The 20,789-nt window shown below is 52.8% G+C and overlaps 4 protein-coding genes across 10 annotated transcripts; all 4 read left to right on the forward strand.

Annotated features, from left to right (window-relative positions):
- The first annotated feature begins 622 nt into the window (after positions 1 to 622).
- On the forward strand, positions 623 to 1,522 carry HBM (hemoglobin subunit mu). 2 transcript variants are annotated; one of them, XM_024553449.3, is made up of 3 exons: positions 623 to 861; positions 1,041 to 1,245; positions 1,351 to 1,522. In XM_024553449.3, exons 1-3 carry the CDS (start codon positions 770 to 772, stop codon positions 1,477 to 1,479), a joined length of 426 nt encoding a protein of 141 aa, XP_024409217.1. In that variant the 5' UTR covers positions 623 to 769; the 3' UTR covers positions 1,480 to 1,522. The 2 variants fall into 2 exon arrangements, with proteins under 2 accessions (XP_024409217.1, XP_045045601.1); XM_045189666.2 differs by having other exon boundaries at positions 1,396 to 1,522.
- A 1,588-nt stretch (positions 1,523 to 3,110) lies between these two features.
- LOC112298250 (hemoglobin subunit alpha) lies at positions 3,111 to 4,069 on the forward strand. The gene is made up of 3 exons (XM_024553112.3): positions 3,111 to 3,270; positions 3,520 to 3,724; positions 3,843 to 4,069. Exons 1-3 carry the CDS (start codon positions 3,176 to 3,178, stop codon positions 3,969 to 3,971), a joined length of 429 nt encoding a protein of 142 aa, XP_024408880.1. The 5' UTR covers positions 3,111 to 3,175; the 3' UTR covers positions 3,972 to 4,069.
- Positions 4,070 to 7,687: 3,618 nt separating this feature from the next.
- LOC112298252 (hemoglobin subunit alpha) lies at positions 7,688 to 8,648 on the forward strand. Its single transcript, XM_024553113.3, has 3 exons — positions 7,688 to 7,847; positions 8,097 to 8,301; positions 8,422 to 8,648. The coding sequence occupies exons 1-3, from the start codon at positions 7,753 to 7,755 to the stop codon at positions 8,548 to 8,550; spliced, it is 429 nt and encodes a 142-aa protein (XP_024408881.1). The 5' UTR covers positions 7,688 to 7,752; the 3' UTR covers positions 8,551 to 8,648.
- A 1,842-nt stretch (positions 8,649 to 10,490) lies between these two features.
- HBQ1 (hemoglobin subunit theta 1) lies at positions 10,491 to 20,381 on the forward strand. Of its 6 annotated transcripts, none has more exons than XR_006654453.3 (5): positions 10,491 to 10,800; positions 10,945 to 11,149; positions 13,715 to 13,868; positions 14,064 to 14,151; positions 19,340 to 20,381. XR_006654453.3 is itself a non-coding variant. In XM_045189668.3 (4 exons), exons 1-3 carry the CDS (start codon positions 10,706 to 10,708, stop codon positions 13,844 to 13,846), a joined length of 432 nt encoding a protein of 143 aa, XP_045045603.1. In that variant the 5' UTR covers positions 10,491 to 10,705; the 3' UTR covers positions 13,847 to 13,848; positions 14,064 to 15,042. The 6 variants fall into 6 exon arrangements, 4 of the variants coding, with proteins under 4 accessions (XP_045045603.1, XP_045045602.1, XP_045045604.1 ...); XR_006654454.3 differs by having other exon boundaries at positions 13,715 to 13,848; XM_045189668.3 differs by lacking the exon at positions 19,340 to 20,381 and having other exon boundaries at positions 13,715 to 13,848; positions 14,064 to 15,042.
- The last annotated feature ends 408 nt before the right edge of the window (positions 20,382 to 20,789 follow it).

The raw sequence follows: 20,789 nt of genomic DNA on the forward strand, positions 1-20,789 counted from the left end.
GCACAGGCTGCGAACCCTCTTCTAAACCCTCCCAAAGTTCTTCCCGATACTCCCCAATAAATGGATGAGGGTGGAGTGAGCTGGGTCCTGCGTCCTCAGTACCGAGGGAAAGGAAGGAACAAAGTGAGGGTAGTTTCATTCCCGGCCTGGAGGCCACCCCCAGGTCGCTTTGAGGCGGTCCTTGAGGCTGTGAACCCCAGGGAAGCAGCCCGGACAGAGCAGAGCAGCGGCAGGCACACCCACGCGGTTTTCTCTGGGTGCATTTACACCTCAAACCGTCTTTACAAACCGCCCAAAGGCTGTCGCTTCGCGGAGCTTGTTGACCGTGTGTGGGGACTCGGGGGACTTTACTTCAAAGCTTGATGCCATAGCTCAGGCGCTGCAGGAATTTCTGATGCAGTTCCCCTCCAGGCACTTCGGGTTAAAGGGGGGTCCACGCCCCCACTCTTTCTCCGGATACTTCCATGGGTTCCCTCCTGGCGCACGAAGCAGTAACTCTGGCCGCAGGGAAGTCATTACAGATCCCCCGAAAGTCTGCCACAAAGACGCGCGCGCACAGCGGCATCAGCGCCGTGACCCAGTGACGCCCGAGGCCGTGGCCTCCGAGGCTCTGGGAAACTGGCCTGGCGACCGTTCCTGGTGCTGGCCGAGGGTCCCCGCGCTCCTGCAGATAAAAGCGGGGCGCACGCCGGGAGGCTGCGGTGGGCGGGCGCTGCTATAAGGAGGCCCAGGCGGCGGCCGTGGCCGCAGAGCACGCCACGCCCGCGCCATGCTCAACGCTCAGGAACGCGCCCACGTCGCACAGGTCTGGGACCTGATCGCAGGACACGAGGCGCACTTCGGGGCGGAGCTACTGCTCAGGTGGGTAGGGGGTAAGTCTCCAGAATCTCAGGGAGGTGGAGACGCGGGTGTTTAGGCCTAAGACGGGGGCGGGGGAGGGGGGTGGGGCGCAGGAGAGACAGGGGTTTCCAGGGGTCTGGGCGGTGCAGGAGCTGGAGGATCCCACGCTGCCCGCCCTCCCCACTAACCTGCTCCCGCAGGCTCTTCACTGTGTACCCCAGCACCAAGATCTACTTCAAGCACCTGGGCGCCTGCCCTGACGAGGTGCACCTACTGAGCCACGGACAACGCGTGCTAGAGGCAGTGGGCGTTGCCGTGCAGTACGTGGACAACCTGCGCGCGGCCCTGAGCCCGCTCGCGGACCTGCACGCACACGTGCTGCGCGTGGACCCTGCCAACTTCCCAGTGAGTAGCCTCAGCCGCAGTGGGGTTCGCGCGAAGTTGGGGGATGGGGGGCTCCCGAAGAAACTGGAGGGGCAGATACCCTTTCACCCGCCCCTTCGCCTGCAGCTGCTGATCCAGTGTTTCCAAGTGGTGCTGGCCTCCCACCTACAGGACGAGTTCACGGTGGAGATGCAGGCGGCGTGGGACAAGTTCCTGACGGGCGTGGCCATAGTGCTGACCGAGAAGTACCGCTGAGTCCTGGGTCCCACATGTCAATAAACGGCCTCAAGCGCGGGGACCTGAGCGTGTGCGGTCTGTGGGTCTTTGGCGACGTCGCTGTTGCTGGGCAGAGAGGCTCTGGGTCTCTCCCGGAGCCTCCTGGAATCTTAGGGAAGGACCCCAAAACTTTGCGGATAAGGAAATGGGGCCCAGGAGTGGACCCTGGGAGCTCCCTAAACTTGGAATGAGGACGGTTCCCAGGCTGACAATCCCGAGTCTGGACAGGATCCCTGAAGTCTTGAACCAAACAGTTGCCTTCCTGGGGCGGAGGAGTGCGGCGGGACAGAGTGGGTGCTTGCATGGGGGTAGCATTTAAGGGTCTGAGCGCGCATCGGGCACTCCCGCGGTACCGTAGCGTTCAGCAAAGCACATCGCATTCACTCATTCTCCCTCCACCCCTCGCTCACTCCGGCAGCGGCGAGTGTGAATCTCGGCCTTCTCTGCAGACAGACGTGGGCACCCAGGCACAGGGGCCAAGTTCCTGGACTGGGGTCAAGCAGAGTTCCGGGTCCAGGGCTCCTTGGCCCCTCCCTCCTCTCTGTTCCCTTCCCGCATCCCTCCCATATTCCCCACCACCACCATGCTCAATCTGCAGCAACCCTTGCTATAAGACAAATTAACCTCTTCCTCGGAATTCCTGGGTGGGGACCGGGGTACGGTGGCACTCCTACATGGCCACAATCTGGCAGGCAGAGCAGGTTTCCACCCGGTTCACACCAACAAGCTACGTAATCTGAGCCTAATGCATCCATGGGGATGGGGAACCTACCTCGCTTGGCTTTCCAATAATGCTGGGTCGGTCTCTGGCAAGACCATGGCCGCCCAACTTCCATCCCACACCCCAGCCCCAGGCGCTGCGTCTCAGTGTCTGCGCGTTTTTCGGTCAAAGCCGACCCCCCACCCCCCAGTCTCTCCACTTTGCTGCTTGGGGCAGAAACCTTAGCGCGTCACCATAACCTTTGCGGACAAGGATACAGATGCCAGAAGAGGATTCTGGCGCCCTGCAGATTCAATGGGGCGGTTTGCACGATGCCGGGCCCCGGTCTGTGCTGGGGCGAGGGGGTGCGGGGAAGGGCTGAGCCCGGCAGAGTGCTGGGCCCCCAAGTCTGAGGGGGATGCTGAAGGCTAGCCCTGACTGTGGCTCAGCAGAGTTGCCCCGTACTGACCAGAATGTACTGGGAGTAGGAGCGTGTGGAGGCTTCCCCCCATAATATCCTTCATCCTCGTTGTTGACATGAACAATTGACCGCTCTTGGCGCAAGGCACAGCGCCCTGCTAAAGCGACACGTTTCACCTCGGACACAATTGTGCTCCCCCCACCCTGACAGGCAAATAGACATCTCGAAGCTTTCCCCGGCTCCAGCCACACGTGGGTGCAAGCGGGATTTGGGCAGCCCAGGCACCTGTGTGGGAAGCCCAGCATCTCTGGACCGGCAAAAGAGGGTACCCTGGAGAGCTGGACCTCGGCCTGAGCGGGACCCAGAGTGTGAGGGCGGCCTTGGAAGCCCACCCGCTCTCTCCAGACTGGGTCCGCGGCCTCGATTCCTGGAACCGCGCCAGCCAATCAGCGCCGCAGCGGTGGGCGTGCCCCCTGCGCCCGGGGCTTAAAAGCTCCGCGCACTCCCCGCCAGCCACCCTTCTGGTCCTTACACAGACTCAGAAAGAACTAACCATGGTGCTGTCCGCCGCCGATAAAGGCAACGTCAAGACCGCCTGGGATAAGGTTGGCGGCCAGGCCGGCAACTATGGGGCAGAGGCCCTGGAGAGGTGAGGACCTCCCTTTCCCTGTTGGACCCCGGGCCTCAACACCCGCCCACGGCCTGGCCTGCCGGCAACGCCTCGGTCGGCTCCGGCCTGGCTGGCGCCCACATCCCCAAGGTCTCAGGGTCTAGACCGCGGACCTGCCCGAAGAGGCCAGCCAGCGCCTCGGATTCATCTGAATCCAAGGCTCATGACCCTGCTCTGGACCCACCACCCCGACCTTCAAGCCCGCCTCTCGCCCTCTTCTCCCCGCAGGATGTTCCTGGGCTTCCCCACCACCAAGACCTACTTCCCTCACTTCGACATGTCCCACGACTCCGCTCAGATCAAGGGCCACGGCAAGAAGGTGGCTGACGCCCTGACCGTCGCCGTGGGCCACATGGACGACCTGCCCAGCGCCCTGTCGGGTCTGAGCGACCTGCACGCCTACAAGCTGCGTGTGGACCCCGTCAACTTCAAGGTGAGCACGGCGGCCGCGCGGCAGAGATGTGGACGGAGGGCTCCGGGGGGGTTCCAGGAGGTGGAGCGCGGGAGGCCGCGCTCCAAAGAAAGCCCCCTGATCCGGCCTCTCTTCACAGCTCCTGGGCCACTGCCTGCTGGTGACTCTGGCCTGCCACCACCCCTCTGACTTCACCCCTGCCGTCCATGCCTCCCTGGACAAGTTCTTGGCCTCCGTGAGCACCGTGCTGACCTCCAAATACCGTTAAGCTGGAGCCGCGGCTATCCCTGCCCAGGGTCGGGGGCCCTTTTGCGCTCCGCGCACCCGCACTTCCTGATCCTTGAATAAAGTCTGAGTTGGCTGCAACCTGCGTGGCCTCGGTTCTCTGTGCCCCCGAACGTGCCAAGGGTGGGGGTGGTTCTCCTTGCCTCGGACCACAGGCGTCTCCGCAGCGGGTGAAGAGAGGGAAGGAGAAGAAGAAGGAGGGAAGAGATGTAAGACTGACGCTTCTAGGAATGCGCTGAACCAGGCTCGTGGTGCCAGACTCCCAAGGCTTCCTCTCTGGGTCAGAGGTGGGGGTTATTAAGAGTCACCACCTGCCCTGGGCCGGTGTGGCTCAGTTGGTTGGAGCATCTTCCCATAGATGGAAAGACTGCAGTTCAATTCCCAGTCAGGGAACATACACAAGTTGCAGGTTCAATTCCCAGTTGGGGCAGGTACAGATGCCTCTCTCTCTCTCTCTCTCTCTCTCTCTCTCTCTCTCTCTCTCTCAAAGAAAGAAAGAGAGAGTTGCCACCCACTCTGAAGTCTCTCCAACTGATCACTGTTAAACAAACAATCTAGATCAAAATAAAACCAAACAACTCTCCAAAACATGCCGCTCCTGGTACAAAGGCAGGTGCTAGACAGTTTTTAGGAGGTTTCCACCTCCTCCCTACTAGAGAGTTGGAATGGGGATCAAAGTTCCAAGCACCCTCTGCAAAGTCACAAATAAAGCTGCAGGCAGGTGGGCAGGACAGTCCTGGAGAGGGACATGAGCTGCCTGCAGCCATCACGGTGCCCTGGGGGGAGCACTTTACCAGAGTACCTTGCTCACTTGCTTGGCATTTCATGAGGCACATTAGTAGCTCATTGTGTTCCCAGCCCTGCGTCCCCCAGCTCAATGCCCCTCTGTTGCGGGAGGTTCCTGGCATCTCCCAGCTGACCTACAGAGCTGTGAGGAATAAGTAGTTGAACAGGCCCCTGCCCCAGGTGCCGAAGCCGTGGGCTCCACACCGGCATCTCGCACACCCCACCTGGCTCTGCGGCCGCCTGAGGGACGTCATCAGTGCCCGAGCCCAACCCCGATCTCTAGGGCAACTCACAGCCCTGGACAAAAGGTTCGGGAGCATGGCGAACCCCTTGCTCACCACTTTTTGGGACATGGGACCCTGAAGATCCCGGGAATCGCGTCCTCCTCTCCACTATGCGCTTGTCCTCTGCCTCACAGCCCAACACATTTTTATTTACAAGGAGAAAAACAGTTATGCTTTCACACACACACACGCACACACATGCCCTTTTTGTGTTATTCAAGTAGGAAGACAGTGTCCCTCTGCCCTGCCCTCCCACCCCTGCAGAAGTCCAAGTCAAGAGTCTGGGACTAAGCGCACTGGCCCCATCCTGTGCTGAGGGGACATAGGGACATCACAGCTACACGTTTTTGTCAGAAATACCATGTTAACGTAGATGTCGGTCTGCAGCCTGCTCTCTCCACTCAGTCATGTCTTCTCTACATCTCTTCTGGCCAGTTTATTCCACTGTCTCATTTTCATCAATGTGTTGGTTATTTCTATATTTTTGTTATTTTTCTTTGCCAATTTTTCACTTAAGCCACTTACATTTTTCCTTATATATATGTGGGGGTTCTTCCTGTATGACAAATGTAAGCCATTGATGGGGATATGTTCTCTAAGTCTTGCCTTAAAAGGATGTGGGGGAAGGAGGATTGGAGCAAGATTCAGAAGGAGGGGCTTGTCCCGGGCCTGGGGAGTGGAATGTGCTGCTTCAAAGCCCCCAGTGTCTTATCCTTTTTATTCTTCAGAGCCAGGAGTGGGCCTGAGGTTGGGGACAGAATTAGGAAGAGTGAAGAGTAGTGGGAAGGGGAAGTGGAATGAAGGGGGAGGGAAGGTCCAGGAGGAACAAAATGAGAAGAGCAGACACAGAGGACAAAGCCCAAGGGAGCCTTGTTGAGGCTTGTCTGAGCTGCCTTCTTTTCTGCCCAAGTTGGTTTAACCATCAGTTCCTCCTGGACATATAACGCAAGTCTCCCCCCCACACACAGTGCAAATCTCCAGTGAAGCTCCTAGGAGATGGATGTGGACAGAGGAGTGGGCATAGCAATGATTTCCCTTTTCACTCAGTGTTGATGTTTAACCTCATTAGTAATTCCCTACCACCAACTAGACCAAGGGACCATCACTGGTGACCAGTAAGGGGGCTTACCAGCCAGAATTCCTGCTGCTTCTCACTGTTTCACTGGAAGTCCCTCTCTTCCCCCATCCTGCAGGGTCTGGCCTGCTTCTTCACACCCACACCTCCCCTCATCTATTCTGCAGCCACAGAGGACTTCTCTCCCCCTGGCTCCCCCTCCACCCTACTCCACCTAATACTTACTCATCCTCCAGTCTCACCTCCTCAGGGGAGCCTACCGTGATTCTCAGACTAACCCTAATATCCTTGAATGCCTCATCCACTCCCTTCATGCTTTCTTAGGGCCTTTAATGAGGTTCCAGACTATATGGACTTCTGATGATTTTATGACGGTCTATGTCCCTAATTGGTTGAAAGCTCAGCTCTTGTTAAACAGTTACTTCATTTACTAATTCAATCACTATTTACCTATTGAGTCTTGCCTCAGGTAAAATTTGGGAAACTGGGGGCGGGGGGGCAGAGGGACGGGTATCATTGTGAATCAGGAACATTCGGTCAGTCAGGGAGAGAGACAGTCCTTCACACAATCATACAGGCTCGTGAATGGGAGAGGCCACCTTGATGAATTCCCAACGCGAGGCTGCAGGACCACCACCCTGGGAGAAGAAGCTTAAGCCAGGAGCCTCCCAACGCCGCCATATCCATCATGTCCCTCAGTATTCGTTTCTCCCCGACGGGTGCTCAGCCAGCCGCAGTGATTATTTGTGGGGGAAAAGGGGCTGGAAGAATCAAGACTGAAGGGGAGCAGGAGGGATTCCAGCAGGAATTTTTTTTAAAGATTTTATTTATTTATTTTTAGAAAGGGGGAGGGAAGGAGAAAGAGGAGAGAAACATCAATGTGTGGTTGCTTCTCGGGCGCCCCCAGAGGAGGACCTGGCCCGCAACGCAGGCATGTGTCCTGACTGGGAATCTAACCGGGACCCTTTGGTTTGCAGGCCGGTGCTCAATCCACTGAGCCGCACCAGTCAGGGAAAGGAAGGCGTTCTTGACAACACGTGAACAAGGACCTGCTCGTGCACACACCTCTCTCTCTCCGGCCTGGACTAGGTGAGGTCTTTCTTCCTTCCCCCCTTCAATAGCCCATTCATTCCTTGATTCTGCCAAAGTTAAACATGTCCAGCGTCTACCAAGCCTAGGTCCAGGGCGGGTCCTCAGGAGAGAGCAATCTGGGTCTAGGGAAGGTCAGAGACCCTAAAAAGTGTCATGAGCTAATGCAGTGCAAGAGCCAGCATCCACCCACCTCTAGTAACCGACCTCCAGCAACTGGGGTGAGGATATCACTTCCAGAGGAGGTAGATGCAGCGGTCAAAAGCAGCCACTGGGAGAAAGAAATATCTTGGCCCCGGGATACTGGGTTCCTCCGCAAACTACGAGCAACACCTCCACCTCTCTCGCCAGGCTCAGGCTCTGCGCCGGGCGCCCCCTGCCGAGAAAGCCTGGAGGCGGTTTCTCGGCTCCGAGCCAGCCAATGAGCGTGGCCGCGGCGGGCCTGCCCCCTGCGCCCGGGGCTTAAAAGCTCCGCGCACTCCCCGCCAGCCACCCTTCTGGTCCTTACACAGACTCAGAAAGAACTAACCATGGTGCTGTCCGCCGCCGATAAAGGCAACGTCAAGACCGCCTGGGATAAGGTTGGCGGCCAGGCCGGCAACTATGGGGCAGAGGCCCTGGAGAGGTGAGGACCTCCCTTTCCCTGTTGGACCCCGGGCCTCAACACCCGCCCACGGCCTGGCCTGCCGGCAACGCCTCGGTCGGCTCCGGCCTGGCTGGCGCCCACATCCCCAAGGTCTCAGGGTCTAGACCGCGGACCTGCCCGAAGAGGCCAGCCAGCGCCTCGGATTCATCTGAATCCAAGGCTCATGACCCTGCTCTGGACCCACCACCCCGACCTTCAAGCCCGCCTCTCGCCCTCTTCTCCCCGCAGGATGTTCCTGGGCTTCCCCACCACCAAGACCTACTTCCCTCACTTCGACATGTCCCACGACTCCGCTCAGATCAAGGGCCACGGCAAGAAGGTGGCTGACGCCCTGACCGTCGCCGTGGGCCACATGGACGACCTGCCCAGCGCCCTGTCGGGTCTGAGCGACCTGCACGCCTACAAGCTGCGTGTGGACCCCGTCAACTTCAAGGTGAGCACGGCGGCCGCGCGGCAGAGATGTGGACGGAGGGCTCCGGGGGGTTGTTCCAGGAGGTGGAGCGCGGGAGGCCGCGCTCCAAAGAAAGCCCCCTGATCCGGCCTCTCTTCACAGCTCCTGGGCCACTGCCTGCTGGTGACTCTGGCCTGCCACCACCCCTCTGACTTCACCCCTGCCGTCCATGCCTCCCTGGACAAGTTCTTGGCCTCCGTGAGCACCGTGCTGACCTCCAAATACCGTTAAGCTGGAGCCGCGGCTATCCCTGCCCAGGGTCGGGGGCCCTTTTGCGCTCCGCGCACCCGCACTTCCTGATCCTTGAATAAAGTCTGAGTTGGCTGCAACCTGCGTGGCCTCGGTTCTCTGTGCGCCCGAACGTGCCAAGGGTGGGGGTGGTTCTCCTTGCCTCGAGCCAGAGGCGTCTCCGCAGCGGGCGAAGACAGGGAAGGGGGTAAAAGGCAGAGGAGGGAGGGGCTGCAGTCCTGTCACTGCCTGGGATTCACTGGGCAACCCCCGCCCCTCACGCTGGAGTGCTTCGCTGCCTACATTCCCCTTTCTACAATTTATTCTCAAGGTTTTGTATTCAACACAAGTTAAATAATGGAATCGTTTTCCATCATTACATTCTATGGCATTGACATTCAGAGCTGGGGGGCCTCCAGCCTAGTAACCTTGAGCTCTCCAAGGGCTCCTCCCAGAGTCGGACAGTGGGGAAGCCAGATGGGTCACACTTTTTCAGAGTTGTACTGTATGCTCCCCTCTCCATCGAGTGCCTCCCAAACACGCGCAGAGTGTAGATAAAATTGCAGATGCCAGGCAATTCCCTGGAGGCACCCTTTTCACCTGGGGCCACCTCCAGGAGGCTCACTCTGGAGACACTGGCATCTTGGAGCCACTACAGGTTTGGAGCCCAGTTTTGGGGACCAGCTCAACATCCACTGCTGGCTGGCACCTCTGACTCACCCCAGTGCTGCAGGAGAGCTAGGGCCAAAGAGCCTGTGCCCCAGTGGGCTTCCTCCCCACAGAGCAGGCCCCTAGTGCTGCAGCCTCAGAGCGAGGCCTTGAGGTGTCAGGTCCTGGCTGCTGTCCAGCTCCAAGCTTCCAGCTGGAGAGCAGGGTCCTTTCTCCCCTGGGTTCAAGAGTGGTCCTTGGAAAATGAGACTACAGGTCCCCTCAGTTTGTGATGCTTTCAGCACAGCTCACAGCAGAGTCGGAGCTCTCAGTAAGAGGCAGTCTTCCTCATTTTATTAGGAAAAATGAGGGAACAACCCAAGTGTCCATCAACTGATGAAGAAACCAACAAAATGTAGCTCATCCATACAGTGGAATGTCGTTCAGCCATAGAAACCAGTGGAGTACTGATACCTAACACAAGGTGTACAAACCTTGAAAATCTGCTGACTGAAAGAGGCCAGACACAAAAGACCATATACTGCATGATTCTACTTACACGAAGCGTCCAGAACAGGCAAATCCAGAGCCAGAGAGCAGACTGGTAGTTGCCAGGGGCCAGAGGAGAAAGGCTATGGAATGACTGCTAATGGGTAGAGTTTCTCTTTGGGATGATGGAAAAGTTCTGGAACTGAATAGTGATAATAGTCGCACAACAGTGTAAACGTAATTAAGGACACCAAGTTGTACACTCCATTTTTTAGAGAGAGGGAACAGAGGGAGAGAAACATTGATCTGCAGGTGATTGGAGGCAGAACCTGCAACCCAGTCATGTGCCCTGACCCGGAATCCCACCCGCACCCTTTCCCTTTGCAGGATGCCCAACCAACTGAGCCACACCCGCCAGGGCCTGAGTTGTAGACTTTAAAATGACTAAGATGGCACATTTTATGATATAGGAGTTTCACTGCCACCACCACCACGAAAAGAGTGGCGCCTGGCACAGAGCAAGTGCCACATAGGTATTAGCTGTTATTATGACATACCCTAGGCACGCAACAAGTGTCCACTGTCCTGAAAGAAACATCTGCTAAGAGCGAGGAACTTAGCATTTCCCATCCATTTAATTCTCATAACAACGTTCGGAAGAACAACTTATATTCATTTTACATAATAAATTAGAAAATAGACTAGGGAGGTAGGTGTCAGACTTGGGAAGGAGGTAGAATAAGCTGACCAGCAATGCCAAAATCCATGCCGAAATTTAGTATTACCTAATAATATGTATTGAATATTGGTTTCCACAGAGTAAACACTACAAAAATTGGGTCCTTGGAGTCCAGCGCAATTGGGAAGGTCCCAGGTCAGAGCAGATGGGGATTGGATGCTCCCGGGCCCCTAGAGACAAGACGCTGCGACGTGGCTCCCCCTAGAGGCCGCGGGGACCAGCAGGCCGACTGGCGCGGGCACAGTTGACGCTAAGCTCGCACCGCGGGCCTGAGGTTCCAAGATGGTCCTGTCCGCAGCCGACAGGGAGGCACTGTGCGCGCTGTGGAGAAAGCTGGGTAACAACGTGGGCATCTACGCGACGGAGGCCCTAGAGAGGTGCGGAGAGGCCCTAGCGCCCTCTAGGATCACCTGCCTTCCTGACCGCCGCAGGAACGGGTCCCCCACCCCTCACGGTGCCCTCCTCCTCCTCAAGCCCCTACCCCACCTGGGGTAGCACCTCACTCGCTGTTCCTCCCGAAGGACCTTCCTGACCTTCCCCTCCACCAAGACCTACTTCCTCCACCTGGACCTGAGCCCTGGCTCCGCCCAGGTCAAAGCCCACGGCCAGAAGGTGGCTGACGCGTTGTCCCTGGCCGTGGACCACCTGGACGACCTGCCTGACGCCCTGTACGCTCTGAGGGACCTGCACGCGCACAAGCTGCAAGTGGACCCTGTCAACTTCAAGGTGAGGGCTGGACCCTCTCAACGGGGGTGGGGGGCGCTCCCACCAGGGAAGAGTGTGGAGAGACAGATGGACCTCGGTGGGGACCACTCTGTCCCTCCGCAGCTCCTGGGACACTGCCTGCTGGTGACCCTCGCCCAGCACTACCCCGGAGACTTCAGCCCCTCCCTGCAGGCCTCGCTGGACAAATTTCTGAGCCACGTGATTTTGGCCCTGACCTCCAACTATCACTAAACTAGGGGTGAATGATGGCGGGACCCCCAGCATTCCCTTCCTGCGACGGTCTAGTGTCTGAGTAAAGTCCCCGGAAAAAAGCCTCGGCCGCGTGTGTGCATGTGTTCCCTGGGGCGTGCGCGCAAGGGTCCTGGAGGGATTGGTGAGAAGTGCTGCCCTCCCACCAAAGGAAGGGTGGGGGCCTGGAGGGGCCTGAGCTGCACATCCCGCCCTAGTATTATCCGGGCGCGCCCCCGGCCCACTTCCGCTAGACGCCCTGCGTGGCCCAGGGGAGATTCAAGTTGCCCTTCCCTCGGTGGCCAGTGGCGTTTTGGTGCAACGGGTGCCAAGTGCATCACTCAGACCCCGACCCACCACACCCTTGGCTGCAGCCACTTGGAGGCCCACGCTCGAGGCTTCAGACCCTCGGGAGTGGGGTAGAATGTAGGGGGTCATAAGGCTTGCCCTGGCTGACGAGGCTCGGTCCCTCCCCGGCGCTGCTCGCTTCGGGTGACTCCACAGATCTAGGTATTCGGGACCTGGTCCCGCACTCCCCTAGAACTGAGGGCAGGGTGCCAGGTAGCGGGGTACAGCTCTTAAGAAAATCAGGAATGGCGCCCCCTGTCGGTGCAGATAGGACTTACCAGAGACCAAGCTGAACAACAGCACAGTGGCTCTAGAAGAGTATTGGAGACCTTGGGGATCCAGGATGCTTGGGGTGAAAGCCCTACTTGCCAGACTCTGGACCTGGCGGAAGGAGGTACGTCCTGCCCCAGCACTCAGTTATGTAGTGGACCAGGGAGCTGGTCCAGAGTCCTATCTACAGCCACATTTCTAAGGAGACAGAAGTCAGAACAGGTTTCTTTAAAAATTTTTTCCTCATAAAATCAATCATGATCATTGTAGAAACTTCGGGAAATGCAATAACTACTTCGCTTACTGTCCCTTCTTATGTATCCCAGTGGGTTCAGCACACCCATGATTCCTCCAATTCCCACCTGACACATGGGGAATCTAGGTGTGAACAAATGGGGGACGTGGGAATTTACACTCAGGAGCACACGTGTGACACACGCACACACAGACCACAAACACACACACTGGCAGAAATGGCCCCACCCAGAAGTGTAACAAGGTAACATTTAATGTCAGCCTTCCAGGTAGTTCTAGGCACATCTAGAGATATTTTTCTTAAATGGTATCCCCAAAGTGACATTGGAAAAGGTGGGCACATCGGACTACCTAAAGAGAAAAGTACTTGGTATGGGGAGGGGAAAAAAACCCTTTTTTTTTTAAGCAAATTTTTTAAAAATTGGAGAAAAAGATCTGCCACAAACAGCAAAGGGTTGTTATCACTAGAACTCCACTTCTTTTTTCTCACTCTCCTCTGCCTTTTTCTTTTTGAAGTCAGTGAACTCAATAGAAAAATTAGCCACAGGAACAAGGTAATTCACAGTGCACAACGGCCCCGACATTTGCGATACACAAAGCCATACAAATTAAAATGCTCATTAATGACATACCTGTCGTGAAAACATATTTTAAAAGCAAGATCCAGTAAGACTCTTCTGGTGGAAGTGTAACTTAATGTACAACTTCTTCATAATATATAACTTTAATTCAGTTGTATACAGTTGTGGGCCAGCAAATATTTAGCAACTAGCACTCTGGAAAAAGGGGAAGGGGGCTGGTTTGTAGCGTTTGACAATTTCCATGGTTTAAATATCGCCATCATGGCTAATTTCAAGCTATCTATGCGATCAGTGAGTGGGAAATTAGGAGGGGATGCATAGTAGTTGCTATTGTATTGTATTTCTATTGTTCAGATACGAGATGTAAACTCAGGTAACAGTAAAGTATAGTAGCATAATTAGGCAGTAATGAGTTTTCAGTATTTATTAGCTTTGTTTTTAACATGACCTATTTATTTGTAAATAACATAATTCAATTTTTTAATAGTGGTTGTGTTTAACAGTCAGCTCTCAGAATTCCTGAAAATTTTACACAAGATAATGTAAGCAGGCTCTAGCACACCACTGGTCTCACCCTTTACATTTAAAAAGTGCCAACTCAGTTCTTCAGTCCTGCTTCAGGGAACATGTTCTACAGAAAAGAGTGGTACGCATGCACGCACACGTTACGTACAGGGATGTTTTTTGCAGAACTGCTTACTAGAGCAGAGAAATAACAGAAGAAAAGTTCGATAAATTACGGTAGAGTCCCATAAGAGACCACTAATGGGCCGTGACAGAGAATGAGGTCAGCCCTTGAGCACAGACGGGGCAATGCCAACGTTCACAGCACAGCACGCCGCAGGTCAGCGCGTACACTGTAGATCCATTTTTGTATTGACAGAGTCATTACAAGGAAACTTGGAAACAATACACACTAAGTGTGGGCAGCAGTTCTCACAGGCGTGGGACGAAAAGGACAGAGAAGGCAATTGTCAACAAACTTTACACGGTCCCAGAGAAGGAAAGTGGTTGAGGGTAGGAGTGATTTCTCATTTGTAAGTATGTTTTTCATGTTCACAAATAATTTGCAGAAAACCTTGCCCTGAATATCTGTAGCTACATTTCTACAAATTATGTTTCTACAAACATCATTATTTACTTGGGGGGGTTTTATAGTGGCATTTCTGGGGTAACGGTATGTCCGCTGCTATGGCTTTTTGACAATATTACCAAAATTGCCTTCCTTACAGGCTCATCAGCAGGATACAAGCGCCCGCACCCCCTCCACTGCTCTCCACGGTTGCTAGCTCCCACCTGTGTATTTGATTGCTCGTAAAGGTAAACATCGTTGGCTCCATCGCTACTCCTTGTGAATTGCCCATTTGTGTCCTTTGCCCACCGCCTACTGCGGTGTTGTCAGATTAACCGCATAGAAGGCCTCCTTCTTTAGACCTGGAGAAAACCATCAGTCCATCTCATACACTGAAATTTCTTGCCCATTTTTTATCTTTATTTTTTGGGGGGTGGGGAGACCTTTCTGCCAGATATACCCAGATTGTCCTTCAGGCCTCTGGTCCCTGTCACTGCTCCAAGGCTTTGCCTGATCTGGGCTGCCATTTCCAACCTGAGAAAAGGGGCTACAGTTCCACTTACAAATAAATAAAAATTCTGGACAAAATGGTTTAACTCTTCTTAAAAGCATCAAAGGGCCAACGAGATATATAAGGTCTGTCTGGAAAAAGTCCAGCCATTATTACTATAATGAGAACAGTTTGCACGACGTCAATGTAACCCGGCAGCCAAGGAGAGTGGACTGGAATGCGCATCCGTGAACAATGACGACTTCACTGTACTAGTCAGTGAGGGCAGGAGATGCCATTGAGTGAGTATGTGCGCTGTGTGGCTGTTGCATTCAAAGTGAGCAAGTAGAGCAAGGAATCTGCATCAGATTTTGCACTAAGTTTAAACATTCTTCTGGGGAAACTACGTGGAAGATTCAGAAGGCCGCAGCTATGGGCACTGGTGACTGGCAGCTTCATCACACAACATGCCCACTCATGCATCATGTCTCGTGCAGGGTTTTTTGGTGAAACACCAAATCACCCAGGTGACACAGCCCCACTATAGCCCAGATTTGGTGCCCTGCAACTTTTGGCTTTTCCCCAAACTAAAATCACATTGGAAAGGGAAGTGATATGAAACCATTGATGAAATTCAGGAAAATACAACAGGGCAGCTGATGGTAATTCAGAGAATTGTGTGAGGTTCCAAGGTGCCTACTTTGAAGGGGACTGAGGCGTCATTGTCCTATGTACAATATCTTATATCCTGTATCTTCTTCAATAAACGTCTCTATTTTTCCTATTACATGGCTGGATACCTTCTGGACAGACCTCATAAGGAATTTTCAGGCCAAAAACCAAGTGAAGGGAGAACTCAGAGAACTGATCACAGCATTGAAATTACTTGGGCTGGGATTTTTTTCCTCTTGGGCTCACGGGTTAAAAGAGCCACTATATGGCGATGTGCCTACTAGGTGACTCCTTTTTTCTTTTTTCTTTTTTTTTGAAGATTTTATTTATTTATTTTTAGAGAGATGGGAAGGGAAGGAGAAAGAGGGAGAGAAACATCGATGGGAGAGAGAAACATTGATCAATTGCCTCTTGCACATACCCTGACCAGGGACTGAACCCTCAACCCAGGTATGTTCCTGGACTGGGAATCACACCAGTGACCTTTCTCTTTGTACTTCATCACCCAAACAACTGAGCCACATCAGTCGGGGCCCTGATAGATGATTCTTGCCCATAAAGCTGGGGTCCCAGCCCTGGCTCAGTGCATTGAACACCAGCCTGTGAAGCAAAAGGTCACTGGTTCAATTCCCAGTCAGGGCACATGCCTGGGTTGCAGGCTGGGTCCCCAGCTGGGGGCGTGTGAGAGGCAACCAATTGCTGTTTCTCTCACATGTCAATGTTTTTCTCCCTCTTTCTTTCTCCCTCCCTCCTTCTCTAAAAAAATAAATGAAATCTTTAAAATAACTCAGATTGAAACTGAAATCACATACGGACACTTTGTAGCTTTCCAGCCCAAGTTCTTATCACCTGAGTGATCCCCTCGCCAAAATCTTTTTAGGCACTTGGCAGAGGCAAATAAATCCTTTCTCTATAAAGCCACTTTATTATAGGCCACAAAGGGCAACAACTGACGAATTCACTGAGCACATGGAAGTCAAGCACCAGGAATGAAGGCCAGCAGACACAAGAGTCAGCAGAACGGACTCACAAATGTGTCAGGCACTGAAGATGTCAGGTCCAATGACATGTATGCTTACTACGTTTACAAAATTAGAGACGAGATTTTAAGTACCTCCAGGGAGCCATAAAACATAAAAAGTGACATAACACATGAAAAAGAACTTTTAGAAATGAAGAATATAGTCATCAAAAACTAAAATTCAATGGATAAGTGTAAGGAATAAAACACAATCGTAGAATTAATGATCTTAAAAACAGGTCAGAATAAATTATCCAGACTGCGGCCCCTGCACATCTTTCCAGTTTTGGGCCCCTGCTGCCTCACTGGCCTCACCCAATCCTGACTCTACTAAGAATGTACTTGAGGCAGAAAGTGACCCTAGGGAGAAGACTGAGATGCAAGAGGGAATGAGTAACGAAGAAAGTGGTAAATGCGTTGACTGTGTGCGAAACAGTATTGTCTATGGAGCTGAGAAAAGAAAAAACCTCTCCCTTGCTGGCCTTGAACATGCAAGCTGCCCTGCTGTGGGCTGCCGCATGGAGGCCTCTGCTGAGCGCAGGAAGGCAGCTGAAGGCTGCCAACCACCACGTGAGCCCGGCCTTCCCCAGCACAGCTCAGATGAGCCCCGACTGTGGCCTGTGAGAACCCTGCTGAGACTTGACTCCTGATCCTCGAAACTGTGAAATAGTGTCATTTTAAGCAGTTCAGTTTGTGGTCAGTGATTTTCACATGTCAGGAGAGCAATGCCCTTTGGACAGAGGGGTTGTGATGGGGAGGATGGGGGTTCCCAAGAGCTAACAATGTTCTATTGGGTTGGCCAAAAAGTTTGTTTGGTTTTAAAGTAAAACTAAAAGATACATTTTTTATTTTCACCAATAACTTTATTGAACAACGAATTCACTGTTTTGTTCCACTACCTTCTGCCACCTTTCAGGCAACTTCATAATTACATCTTCCCAAACCTTTCTATCTTTTTGAGCAAAGAACTGTTCCAGGTGCCTGTCTTCCAGGGAATCAACATTTTTTCCATTAAGAGAATTTGTAAAGAGGGAAATAGATGGAAATCCAAAGGTGCAATGTCTGGTGAATATAGCAGATAAATGAGAACTTTCCCAGCCAACCTGTTAACAGTTTTTGCCTGGTCATCAAAAAAATATGCGGTCTTTCGTTATCCTGATGGAAAATTACCGTATTTTTCAGAGTATAAGGCACACTGGACCATAAGACACACCTAGGTTTTAGAGGAGCAAAATAGGAAAAAATAACCCACTCCACCGCACCCTCCCCCTGCCCCACCGGCGAGCCAGATAGGCTACATTCCGCCTGTTAAGACGCCCCCCCCCCCCCCGCATTTTCCTCCCAAATTTGGGAGAGTGCATCTCATAGTCCAAAAAATATGGTATGCATTCATCAAGTGCTGCTTTCAGTTGGTCTAATTGGGAGTACTTGTTGGAATTAATAGTTTGGTTTCCCAGAAGCAGCTCGTAATAGAGGACTCCCTTCCAATCCCACTATATCCACACCATGGCCTTCTTGGATGAAAACCAGCCTTTGGTGTGGCTGCTGGTGTGGTTCACTTTGCTTGCCCCACGAAGTCTTCTGCTCCACGTTATTATAAAGTATCCACTTTTCATGGCCCATCCAGATTTGTTTTAAAAATGGAATGTTTTTGTAGACAATCTCATGTGGAAATAACTGTCAAGAAGGTGTTTTTTTGCTTAACTTATGTGGAACCCAAACATCACAGTGATCCACGTAACCAAGGGGTGCAAATGATTTCCTGTGCTTGAGTTGGATATTCTGAGTATGTCGGCTATCTCCCTCATGCTATAACATTGATTGTTCTCAATCAATGTCTCCATTTGATCACCACCAATCACCATCAACCTCAACTGGTCCACCCGACCGTGGAGCATCATCCAGAGAGAAATCTCCAGCACGAAACTTTGCAAACCACTTCTGACACATTCAATCAGTCACAGCCCCTTATCTATACACTGCACAAATCTTTTTTTTTTTTTTGCATTTTAGTTGCGTTTTTACCTTTCTTGAAATAGTAAAGCATAATATGCTGAAAATGTTTTCTTTCATCTTCAATATTAAAATGAATACACAGAAATTCACCAATTTTGGTATTTTAAAAAAATGCATGCTGATATGACAGCTATCACAATACAATCTAACAAAATTTTTTTGAGTGAAGTTTAAGGACAACTAAGCACTACTAGAGCCTTCTTATGGAAAAAACCACTTTGGCCAACCCAGTATTTCCTCACCTGCATGGACATTCAGGGCTTGCCTTTGATTTTCTACCCTGCTTTGTGCTCTTTTCTGAAGGGAGAGGCTGGGTCAGCTCTGGGGCCAATTGGCCTTAAGTCCTGGCATGCTGGACCTTGGGCGGGGGGGTGGGGGGTATGAAGAGTGTCTCAGAAGAGGGAACTCTGGTGGCAGAAGAATCAGGAAAATATAATACTGTGTTGTATTATACAGTATTATTATACATACAATATTGTATTCTACATTTCAAAGTTTGACAGTAGAGCTTAAAAGTTGCCATCACAAGAAAAACAGTGTGTGACTGTGTGGTGATGGACGTTAACTAGGACAATGTACAAGTGTCTAAGTATTATTCAGCTGTCTACCTGAAACTAATGTTATTTGTCAATTAAATCTCAAAAATAAAAGGTGACCCTGTCCTAGTGGGGAAGTCCCCTTACCACTGCTCCTCTCCTGGACTGTGAGGACAAGGTAGCACAGGTACCCCTTGCAAACCTCCTCGGGATGGCAGTCCCTGACTCAGTGGGGGAGTCAGGCAAGCAGGGTGACGTGGGCAAAGGACAAAGGCAGGAGGGGAGTTGGCAGATGTAGGAGCCCCAGGCAAGAGGGAAGAGAAGGAGCAAGGGAAGGGAAAGTACTAGAGAACTGTGGATGCTGGGGCTTTCCCTATAGGCTTCTGGATACCCATGCGGAGGGAGGGCCGCCTCTGACTGGCACTCCTGAGGGGATGGTCGGTCCTTGTCCACAGGCTGGGCCAGGGACCATGGACCATGGACCACGGACCATAGGCACCTGGTGGCAGACCTTGTGCAGGTCTATGAGCAGTCATCAGCTTTTTAACCTGCAACCAGGCACCCAGGTTAAGCACTTGTGGGGATATGGGTGACGTAAAGGAAGGGTTGTCTGGGGGCTGGTGCAGGGACTGTGCAGTGGACATAAAAGGGGTATGTTGTGTTGGCAATTAACAACATGATGACAACCCTCTTTTCTTAAGGTCCAAACAGAACAAATGTTATCTTCTGCATGTGCCCTGATGGCTAAAGTTGGGAGCCCTCCTTCTGGGAAGTCATAGAGCACCTCTGTTCACATCCCAGGAGAGATGCTACTTGGGATTTGAAGCTGGTGCCCCAGGTCCCAGAACACTCTCTCCTGCAGCCCCGATATCACATACGAAGTGCCTGCCCCGTCGCTGCTCTCAGTGCCTTTGGACCAGCAGCATCGGCAGCCCACGAATACAGACTACAGCGTGGGTGAACCTTGCAAACACCATGCTCAGTAAAAGCTCATCACAGGGCACTTACTGTGTGCTTCCACTTACATGAGTGCCCATGAGGCAAGTCCGCAGAGACAGAAGTAGACTAAATGGTGGCACATGGGTGGGGGACAGGGGAAAAGGGAAGTGACTGTTAATGGGTACAGGGTTTCATTCTGGATGATGAAAATGCTCTAAAATTAAATAGGGGTAAACTAGCTGGCATGAATATACTAAAACCCACTAAACTGTACATTTTAAAGTTATTAAAATGTTGAATTTTATGTTAAGTGACTTTATCTCAAAAAAAAAAAAATCTACCTGCAAAATAAAAGTGTATGTGCTTAAGCTCCTCTCCAGACCAACAGAAAGTCTGGGGGAAAGGGGCAGCAACCTGTTTCAACCAGGCCTCTAGGTAATTCTGACACTAACAAGTCCAAGAGCCAGTCAACTGCCCCAATCTCCACAGATCCCAAACCCCACTGTGGCCACCATCCTCTTCAGGGGTGAAGCATTCCCGTGCACAACCCCTCTCCCACTTGCCTGAATCATGGCAGGGCCCCACCTCCTCCAGGAAGCCCCCTCCAGCTCCCACACTCAGCCAAGTGCAACCAGCTACTGAGCAGCTCTACTATCCCAGGGAGGGTACCCACATATCCACAGGATGCAGTGAGAGCCCAGGGCCTGCTGGTGAAGCCCAAGGGGTGCTCCCCAAGGCTAGGTTCTGCTCTGGACCCTGTGAGCTCCATGCAGGCTACAGGGCCAGCAGTTTCTCCAGCTCTCCCTTCCCCAGATTGTAGCCCTGGGCCTAGCTAGAGATCCCTAGGCAGGGCAGCCCCAGAGGCCCTGCCCACCCTGGCTGCAGGGCCTCTTCCCCAGGACAGCCTGGGGCCTCTATGCAGGGTTAGGAGACCCCACAACCCACACTGGGTGCTGATCCCCATGTCCTCCTCCACTGGCCAGAAGCAAGGTGTGGGTGGGAGAGTCCCCAAGAACACAGTAACTGGAGTGAATCTAAGGGGCCGAGAATCTACCACGACCTTGGGCCCCTAGAGGACCTGCCCACTCATCTCTCCTCAGGGGCTGCAATGACATCCCCGCTTCTTTAAAAACTTATTTCCCACATTTTAAAAATTTTACAGAGGGCTCAAGATGGGGTGGGTCCCCTCTGGGCCCAAGCCCCATCATTGTT

This window comes from Desmodus rotundus, chromosome 1, assembly GCF_022682495.2.
Source record: "Desmodus rotundus isolate HL8 chromosome 1, HLdesRot8A.1, whole genome shotgun sequence".
NCBI classification, from domain to species: domain Eukaryota; kingdom Metazoa; phylum Chordata; class Mammalia; order Chiroptera; family Phyllostomidae; genus Desmodus; species Desmodus rotundus.

Bases quoted from the DNA above. Each gene is read 5' to 3' on its own strand.
- HBM (XM_024553449.3), top strand. From the start codon at position 770: ATGCTCAACGCTCAGGAACGCGCCCACGTCGCACAGGTCTGGGACCTG. The intron at 862-1,040 runs GTGGGTAGGGGG...CTGCTCCCGCAG, and splicing joins GGGGCGGAGCTACTGCTCAG to GCTCTTCACTGTGTACCCCA. The intron at 1,246-1,350 runs GTGAGTAGCCTC...CTTCGCCTGCAG, and splicing joins TGGACCCTGCCAACTTCCCA to CTGCTGATCCAGTGTTTCCA.
- HBQ1 (XM_045189668.3), top strand. From the start codon at position 10,706: ATGGTCCTGTCCGCAGCCGACAGGGAGGCACTGTGCGCGCTGTGGAGA. The intron at 10,801-10,944 runs GTGCGGAGAGGC...TTCCTCCCGAAG, and splicing joins GCGACGGAGGCCCTAGAGAG to GACCTTCCTGACCTTCCCCT. The intron at 11,150-13,714 runs GTGAGGGCTGGA...TTGTATTGACAG, and splicing joins TGGACCCTGTCAACTTCAAG to AGTCATTACAAGGAAACTTG.
- LOC112298252 (XM_024553113.3), top strand. From the start codon at position 7,753: ATGGTGCTGTCCGCCGCCGATAAAGGCAACGTCAAGACCGCCTGGGAT. The intron at 7,848-8,096 runs GTGAGGACCTCC...TTCTCCCCGCAG, and splicing joins GGGGCAGAGGCCCTGGAGAG to GATGTTCCTGGGCTTCCCCA. The intron at 8,302-8,421 runs GTGAGCACGGCG...CTCTCTTCACAG, and splicing joins TGGACCCCGTCAACTTCAAG to CTCCTGGGCCACTGCCTGCT.
- LOC112298250 (XM_024553112.3), top strand. From the start codon at position 3,176: ATGGTGCTGTCCGCCGCCGATAAAGGCAACGTCAAGACCGCCTGGGAT. The intron at 3,271-3,519 runs GTGAGGACCTCC...TTCTCCCCGCAG, and splicing joins GGGGCAGAGGCCCTGGAGAG to GATGTTCCTGGGCTTCCCCA. The intron at 3,725-3,842 runs GTGAGCACGGCG...CTCTCTTCACAG, and splicing joins TGGACCCCGTCAACTTCAAG to CTCCTGGGCCACTGCCTGCT.